We start from the raw sequence: 8,391 nt of genomic DNA, 5'->3' as shown, positions 1-8,391 counted from the left end.
ACACACACACAAACACCTCGGCGTGGCTGTCCTTAATGGAGGTCTCCACAGAGGTCCTGGCGCGCGCCACCACTTCGGCTGCGGTCTTGGCCGCCGCCTCTGACACCGCGGTCGCGTTGATGGGCACGGGGGACCCCACCAGCGCTCCATCCGCCCGTGCCTGCCCCCGCCGGTCCCGGGCGCGGGGCGAGTCGTGCGCCGCGCCGCGCCCCCCGCCGGCCCGCCCGGCGCGCCCCGCCAGGGCCGCCCCCTCCGCATCGGCCTCCTGCCGGTCGCGGTGGCCGTCCAGCTCGGCCACGGCGGCGGCCAGCGCGGCGGAGCGCCGGGTCTCCATGGCCGCCAGCGAGGCGGCCGCGGCCGCCACCCTGGCGCAGGCAGCCTCCAGCGCGGCGGCTGCCGCCGCCAGCCCCGGCGCGACGTCGGCGGCGCGGCGCGCGGCTCGCGCGCCGGCGTGCGCGCCCTCGGCCGCCAGGCGCGCGGCCAGCAGCGCCTGCGCCGTGCCGTTGAGCTCCCGCGCCGCACTTTCCAGCGCGGCGGCCGCCTCGGCGCGCACGCCGTCCACGCGCTGCGCCGACAGCGCCGTGGACATCGCGTCGTCGCCGGCGTTGCTTTGGTGGGCAGGCGTGCTGTCGGCAGCCGTCGTCTTCGGATTCATGTCTGTCGCCGCGGCGGCAGTGCCTTCGCCGGGTCGCCGCAGTGTGTTCATGCCTCGCCACGGTCCCAGCATCAGTCGCTTTCCCCGCACCGCCCGTCGTCTTTGCCGCGACGCCCGTCGCTTTTGCCACTGCACCAGTCACCGACGAAGGGGGACCCCGGCACGGCGTCGCGATGCCAGGGCAGCACGTCCGCGGCCTGCCCCCTCACATGCACCCAGCTGCCGGCCAGCGACAGCGCGGAGGAGAGGGCCTGGTCGCCAGAGCCGCTGCCGCCGCTCGACTCCGCCTCCTCGCGCCCCTGGAGCAAGGCCGGCACCAGCTCGGCGGCGGAGGCGTTGCTGCGCAGCAGGGCCGCGGACCTGCCCAAGCTGGAGGCGACGCCGCCCAGTGTGCCCAGCGCGGCGTCCAGCTCGGACCCGGCGGCCGCCAGGCCCTCCGCCGCGGCGCGCGCGCGCGCGCGCTCGGAGCCTCCCGCCGCGTCGTCCAGAGCTCGCTGCGCGGCGCGCAGCGAGCGCAGCGTGCCCTCCGCGCCGCGCGACGCGCCGCGGACCAGCGCCGCCGCCGCCGCGACGCTGGACACGTGCGCGGCCTCGGTGCGGGCCCGCGCGCCGGCCGCGGCCGCCGCCGCGGCGCGCTGATCTTCGCGTACCAGCGCGCGCGCCAGGCGCGCCACGCGCGCCTCCTGCGCCACCGCGCGCAGCAGGGCCTGGGTGCAGAGCAGGGCCGAGAGGCTGCCGAGGACGACCAGGGCCAGCGCGCCCCGCCGCCGGCGGCGCAGCGCCGCGGTCTGGGCGGCGCCGCCTGCGACGGATGCGCCGCGCCGCTGGAGCGAGGAGGCCGGGGGGTGGCCCGGTGCGTGCCACGTCGGGGTGCCGGCGACGCACCCGGGGTCGTCCGGCGGGGACCCTGCCACAGTCGAGGCCTCCGCGCCGCCTGCGGTGGCGCGCAGGAATATGGCGCCGGGGAGGACAAAGGCCAGGACCAGGGAGGCGGTGCTGCCGGCCAGGCCAAACACGAACTCGACGTTGGGCACGGCCACCGCCAGCGCGCAGGCCGCGGCCAGGCACGCCGCGGTGGCCGCCGCGTCGGCGGGGCGCAGGCGGGCGGGGTCGTGCGCGACCCCGGGCGCCGGCCCGCACGCCCCCGCCCTCCGGCGCACCGTCTCCCACGCGCGGGAGCAGACGGCCTGCAGGGGGAGCATGACGAGGGGGAGCGTGCCCAGGATGGACAGGCCGAAGCCGATGCGGAGCGCGGACTCAAAGGCGCGGCGCGGGGCGGAGGCCCTGTCGCCGCCCAGGTTGCGCAGCAGGTCGCCAGCGGTGGCGGGGCCGTAGGCGATGTACCCCGCCGCGCCCACAGTCACGTACATGGCCGTGCTCAGGGCCATGCTGTGGTGAATCACGCGCGTCATGCTGTGCACGCTGGCTGTGGGAGCATTTGTGTGTGTGTGTGGGGTGGGGGGGGGGTGGGGGTAGGGGGTATAATTGAGAGGCAGGTGGAGGGGATCCACCGGTGAAGCGGGTGGGGCGGGGCAGCGCCAGGATATGCCAATTCCGCACGTCTGGTCCCCGCCAGGGGACCGTGTGGGGCATCGGGGCGGCCTGGGTCGGCGGCGCGATGCATCACGCCCCTCCACACGCCCCTCCCCCCCCCTCAAACCTGACTGCAGGGTCTCGTAGATGTCAAACAGGATCTGGTGGGCGGTGAATCCGTAGACGACGACGGGGAATGCGAGGGGCGCGCCCTGGGGGCGCCACCACAGCAGCTCCGCCAGCGGCGCGGCGGGTGCGGCGGCGGTCAGCGCGGTGGCGGCGCCGAAGAAGAAGAGGAAGGTGACGGACACCTGGGAGACGACGGCCAGCAGTGCTGCGCGGCGCACGCCCAGCGTCACTGGCAGCGCCACGAGCGCGGTGACTGCGAGGAGTAGCGCGTCGCGGCTGGGCTCGGCGCCGGGGGGCACCACGCTGCCCGCCACGCTGCTCCCCGTGTCGGCCAGGATGTTGAGGTAGGCCACCAGGCCCCCCAGGTTCATGATCAGGACGCAGGCGTCCACGCACCGCGCGCCGACGGGCCCCAGGCACGCAGCCGCCAGCGCCTCGTAGCTGCCGCGCCGCGCGCGCCCTGCCGCCAGGAGCAGCAGGCGCATGGACAGCGCGCTGGCGGCCACCACCAGCGCGATCAGCGCCGTGGCCAGGCCCAGGCCGCAGCTCTTGTACACGTAGGGGAAGCCCAGCACGCCCGCGCCCAGCACCGCATTCACCAGCGTGAACACGCTCTGCCGCGGCGTGGCCTTGGCCGTTTCGGGGCCCTGGAGGGAGGGGGGGGTTGGGGCCGCCTCGCAGGAGTGGGAGCTGCGGGCGGAGCTGCTGGTCTGGAGGGGGGTGCCTCGATGGTGTGAGGGAGGGGGGAGCTCTGTGGGTGTGGCGGGCAGGACAGACGTGCGAAAGGAATTGCATCGTCGGCTCGGAGTGGGTACATGCCTCGAAGAGGGACCGGCGGGACGGGTGGGCAGCGGCCGAGCCCGGCCCCTCAAACCCCCCACCACTGTACAGTCGTCCCCCCCGGCGACAGCCCCCCAGCAAGCGATCCCCTCAAACCCGCGCACCCGTTGCAAGACCCCCCGGGGCGGAGACATGATATCCTTGGCCTCGGCGCCGGCCCTGGTATCCAGGCGGGAGGGGCTGGTGATATGGGAAGACTTCCTCTCGCGAGGCCGACCCAGCATGGAGGAGGCTTCAGGGAGCCCCTCCGCCCCCTCTACCCCAAGTATTGTCTTGAATACGCAAATTTAATGTTCGCCGGGCGATCTACGATCAGGGCAGCGGGCTGAGCACTCGTCGGGGGTTCCGGACGCTGTTGGGCCGTACCATGGCACGCAACTCCGGGGCGACTGTGCCGGGTACTGACCCGGGCATGAGCATTCGCACGAGTACATGTGCGCTATTCGAGGCACTGGGGTGCTCCAAGGGGGCCCAGAAGGCACGCGATCGCATACGCGGACCGACCATCTGTCTGCGCCCCGGATCGTAGTGGTCTCCACGCAGCATGGGCAGCAGCACGCCGAGAGCACCACACCACCTGAGCTCGCCTCACAGAAGACCAGCCTTACAGCTACTTGCGCAAGGACCAACGAATGGATCAGGCAACACTCTTAGCATATCAGGTCCCTCGATTGATATTGAATACCGCCTGGTCCCCCAGCTCCTGGCCGGCCAGACCCTCCCGCGCAACCCTATTGAAGAAGGCCTCCAGCGTGTCGGAGCCATACTCTGGCGTCGCGTCGGCGTCATACCTCCCCTCCTTCTCGTCCCACACCAGCATGCTCTCGGTGGCATAGTACCTGCCAATGCGCCCAAACTCGGCCGCTTCCTGACAGTCGGGTGGAGGGGGAGAGGGGCCCTGAAACACTTTGCGGATCACACAACACTGCTCCCTGGCTGATAGACAGGAGATGTCCCTTGAGAAGAGCACACTCACACCTCTCATAAACACCCAAAAGTACTGGGAGACCTGCACACCCAAATGCTGCGCTTTGAAGATACCTCAAGAAGCTATGCATACCAGGATGCTTGACCTTGCAACCATCATGGGAGGCATGCCTGCTACACTTCCCCCCATCCCCTTTTTCCAGCCAGGGCCCTGCCGCAAACCCCAGCCGCCCTGCCACAACCCCCAACCTCCCTTTTCCCCCCAACACACACGTGTCACACCACCAGCCACCCCCCCCCCCGCCCACCTTGAGCCCTGGGAAAGGCTTAGCGAGGAGGTCCAGGATGCCGATGACGCCGTCCATGATGCCCACCGGCAGGCCCAGGGTCCACTCCTTCTTTCCAAAGGCCTTGAAGAGCAGCTGCGCCTGGTCGCGCGGGGTGAGCGCCCGCCCCGGCCCGCCGATGGGCAGCACGCGGTTGACCCTGGCCTCGTCTGTCACGCAGTCCGCGATGTAAGAGGCCAGGTCAGCCTCGCTGATGGGCTTGCAGGCCGCCAGCCGCCCGTCCCCAAACCAGACGTAGGGCTTGCCCGTGGCCACGAGCTCCACCTGCCCCGCAAGCGACTTGAAGAAAGCGGTGGGCCGCACGATGCTCCAGCTCGTCCCGCCCTCCCGCAGCTTGGCCTCGAAGGCCAACTTTGCGCGCTGGAATTCCAGGCTGGGGCGCTGCACGCAGATGGCGCTGAGGAGGACGAAGTGGGCGGCGCCCACGGCACGCGCCGCGCGCAGCGCATTCACGTTGGCGTCGTGGTCCACAGCCCAGGAGTCGGCGATGCCCCCGGTCCGGCTGGCCAGGCAGGAGACCACGGCGTGTGGGGCGGGGTGCTCCGAGAAGCAGCGCTCCAGGTCTGCGGGGTCGGTGACGTCGGCCACCGCCACGGTGGCCCCCTCCAGCGCCTTGGCATGGACAAGGGATTGGGGGGCCACCAGTCACAGTAATGTTAACAATGCGTAGAAGGGGGCCTGAACCGCCGCAGCCCTCCTGGCCCCAACCCCACACCAAGCATGATACCACACACAGGTCAGACCATCGTTTCCTCCGTACAGACAGATAAGTCACCTTCTCGACGTCGGAGACCTTTTGCTTACTGCCGATGCCCGAGGAGGGGCGGGTGACGGCCAGCACTTGGAAACCCCGCTTCACCAGCTCCAGCACCACGAACCGGCCGATGTACCCGGTGGCCCCCAGCACCGCCACGCGCACCTCGGCCGGAGACAGATCGGCATAGCTCAGCTTCGCAGCGTGAGGTTCCCGGGAAGCGGGTGGAGGTGCCGCTCCTGCGGTCGCGAGGCTGAGTAGGGACCGCCTGGTGCCATGCCGGGTCGAGGTCATAGAGGCAGGCGATGCGGGTTGGGGGTGCCTGCCGCTTGATGCTCGCACCCCTGCCGGCTGCCAGGTGTGACATCCATTACAAATGTTTCTCTGACCTTGCAATTCCGTCGCCATCCCCGCAATGCCTGGTGGGGCTTGCGATCGGCCTGGTGCGCATGGGGTCCATGCCAGGGCTGGCATGGGAATGATGGCCACGGAACTTCACGATATGGAAACACTCTAAGCTCTATAGAGATTTTATGTCTACAATGGAATTGTATGAAATAGCACGCACACTGTGCATCGCCAAATGGCGTACCCAGCGCGTGATTTGGTGGAGTCTGATCCAGATTCTCTTCTTCACCTCCGGAGTGTGGGAAAGCTTCGGCAACCAAGCCAAGCATTGCCCCAGACCCAAAGTCTGAGTTTCTTATGACAGTTTGGACTCGAAGGTCGCCTTTTCTTACGGCCTTGAACATCACCTCCCCATTCATTACCTGCCTTAGCGGGAAAAGGAAAGCTGCACCCTGCACCTGTCAGACTGGACAAGGGTGATTCTCACATTAATTGACAGGAAGGATCATCATCCAATGTATGTTGGAGACAGCATGCAATCCAGTTTGATGAGAGCATTCTGCACAGGGTCACCTGCTGATCTGGCTTCTCAGTCCCTACCCTGGGCGCGCTCAACACGCTTTTCCCGCTCGGCCTCTGAACTCGCGAAACAGCGTCAGGTACACGGATTCAACCTAGTTCTTCGGCATTGCTTAACGAGCATCTCAGTGGCGGATTCACCCGACACCGAGTCGCCGGCGTGGTGCCAGCATTGCTGCGACCGCCCACCGCCCACCTCGAATCAGGGTTACAGATTGACTGTGACACCCCAGCTCCTCGACAGCTCCATTGCACCCAGTGCATACCTTGAAGATTTACAGGATTTACCAGGGCGGATTCGGGGGACGCTTGACAGTCCACTGCCGATGCCCGCCGGGAGGTGATCCCTCGACACCTGCCGCTCGTGATGGACCCAGATGAGGACATCGTCTCGATCAGGTACAATTAATGAGACGAATAGTATGCTGACGGTGGGCGTTGCCCCCCTTGGCAGGCCTGCATTGTTACCGAACGAGTTCTCGCGCACCGGCCCTCCCCCAGACGTTTGCCGGAGGACGACCTGAATGTGCGGGAGGTGCGCATCTCCTGCCCCGACGCCACGGGGCTGGGCGTGGACCTGACCCGCGTCCTGCTGGACTTTGGCTTGCGCATCCTGCAGGGGGACATCAGCACCGACGGCAAGTGGTGCTTCATGGTCTTCCGCGTCCAGCTCAGCTCTGGGGTGCCCCCTCGCTGGCAGCTGCTGCGGGCGCGGCTGGGCAGCATGTGCCCCAATGGCACCGCGGCGCTGGACGCGCTGTGGCGCTGGCGTTCGCTGCCCAAGGAGCACCCGCCCTTCCTGCTGCAGGTCGCGTCCTACGACCGCCAGGGCATGCTGCACTCCCTGACACACGTCCTCTGGGAGTCGGACGCGACGGTGAGGCAGGGAGGAGGGGGTGAGGGCTGGAGGGGAAGGTGTAAGGGAATGGAGGAGGGGTACTGGGAAGTCTCTGTCGAGAATGGGGACGGGGAATACCTCAGACGACTGCCAGGAGGCCCCCTCGCCTGTTCTCTGAGGCTGGCGATTGCATGCCCCAGCATGCCATCCCCAACCCTGCCCCACCAATTGTCTCCTTGATCCTCGCACAGGTGTTCAAGGCCCACATCACGACTTCCCCCTCTGGCGACGTCGCCGACATGTTTTGGCTGTATGACAACCGTAACGAGCTGCCGGAGCACCATAGGGTAGGCGTCGTGCCCATGCCATGTGTCGTAATTTGGGACGATCATGGACCCTGCGTCGGGGAAGCTGAGCAGGTGCCTGCGGGGCCCGGCAGGACTTTTCACAAGCCTCCATCTGCCTGGGGCACGAACGGCGCCAGATCCCCAACCTCGAGGGCCGTCACCCACCATTCCCCATTTCCTTCCCACAACCATAATAAAAAGGCGCTGGAGATCTGCGATCGGGTGAAGGGCGTGCTGGGTCCCGACACGGAGTGCAGCATCTCACTGGCCCCCCTGGACTCCATCGCGGAGGGCCCCAGCCTGGTGCGGCGCAAGGCCTGCAAGGACGCGGTGTCCTTCAGCAACCTGCGTTCTATCATGACGCGGCGGCGCACAGCCGAGCGGCCCGTCCCCGTGCCCATCCCCGCGGAGGTCTCGCCACGGCTGGCAGGCGCGGCGGCGGCGGCGCGCGACGCCTGGTCGGACAGGCCCTCCGCCGTCACCGTCAGCGTGGACAACGAGACCTCTCCCTCCTACACCATGCTGAGCCTGGAGTGCGCGGATCGCAAGGGCCTGCTCTATGACATCCTGCGCGCTCTCAAGGGCGTGGACCTGCGTGTCGCCTACGGCCGGCTGGAGGTGGACGAGGACGGGGCCGGCGCGGGCGTGACCATCGACATCTTCATCCAGGACAACGACCTGTGCCGCATCAACGACCCGTGCGTGGAGGGTTTTGGATTTTTTGCTGGGTTTTGGGTGAGGGGTAATGGGTTGAGGGGGTTCTTGATTGTGGAGGGTTTGAATGGGCGGGACGGTGGACCGTGTGGGCGGGTACATGGGGGAAGAGTTGGGAGGTCCAAGGAGAAGTGCAGTATCCTGAGCGCCGTGGTCGCAGAATTTTGGAGACTCATCCAGCAGGACCCGGGGCCTGCCATGCCCCGCTCCCTTTGCCCGTCCCGCCCTCTCCTCCCTCCCCTTTTTAAACTCGCCCCCCCCCCCCGATCCCCCCCCTCTATAAAAAGGGACGCGCTGGAGGAGGTCAAGCGCCGCGTGGAACTGGCGGTGACGCTGCCGGTGCGCATTACGCTGCGCGACGTCTTCGACGCCTGCTGCAC

At 68.0% G+C, this 8,391-nt stretch overlaps 2 protein-coding genes across 2 annotated transcripts; both read right to left on the bottom strand.

The window, feature by feature from the left end:
• Positions 1 to 726: 726 nt before the first annotated feature.
• F751_3587 (Putative sodium-coupled neutral amino acid transporter 10) lies at positions 727 to 3,381 on the bottom strand (the record flags this gene model as incomplete). The annotated part of the gene is made up of 5 exons (XM_011400543.1): positions 727 to 1,089; positions 1,306 to 1,387; positions 1,541 to 2,081; positions 2,316 to 2,964; positions 3,262 to 3,381. 5 exons carry the CDS (start codon positions 3,379 to 3,381, stop codon positions 727 to 729), a joined length of 1,755 nt encoding a protein of 584 aa, XP_011398845.1.
• Positions 3,382 to 3,815: 434 nt separating this feature from the next.
• F751_3586 (Uncharacterized protein ycf39) lies at positions 3,816 to 5,479 on the bottom strand (the record flags this gene model as incomplete). Its single annotated transcript, XM_011400542.1, has 3 exons — positions 3,816 to 4,025; positions 4,393 to 5,043; positions 5,207 to 5,479. The coding sequence occupies 3 exons, from the start codon at positions 5,477 to 5,479 to the stop codon at positions 3,816 to 3,818; spliced, it is 1,134 nt and encodes a 377-aa protein (XP_011398844.1).
• Positions 5,480 to 8,391: the final 2,912 nt, after the last annotated feature.

Source organism: Auxenochlorella protothecoides (genome assembly GCF_000733215.1).
Source record: "Auxenochlorella protothecoides strain 0710 unplaced genomic scaffold scaffold38, whole genome shotgun sequence".
Classification (NCBI taxonomy): Eukaryota; Viridiplantae; Chlorophyta; class Trebouxiophyceae; order Chlorellales; family Chlorellaceae; genus Auxenochlorella; species Auxenochlorella protothecoides.
The sequence above is the reverse complement of the archived record's forward strand: the minus strand, read 5'-3'. Positions and strand labels throughout refer to the sequence as shown.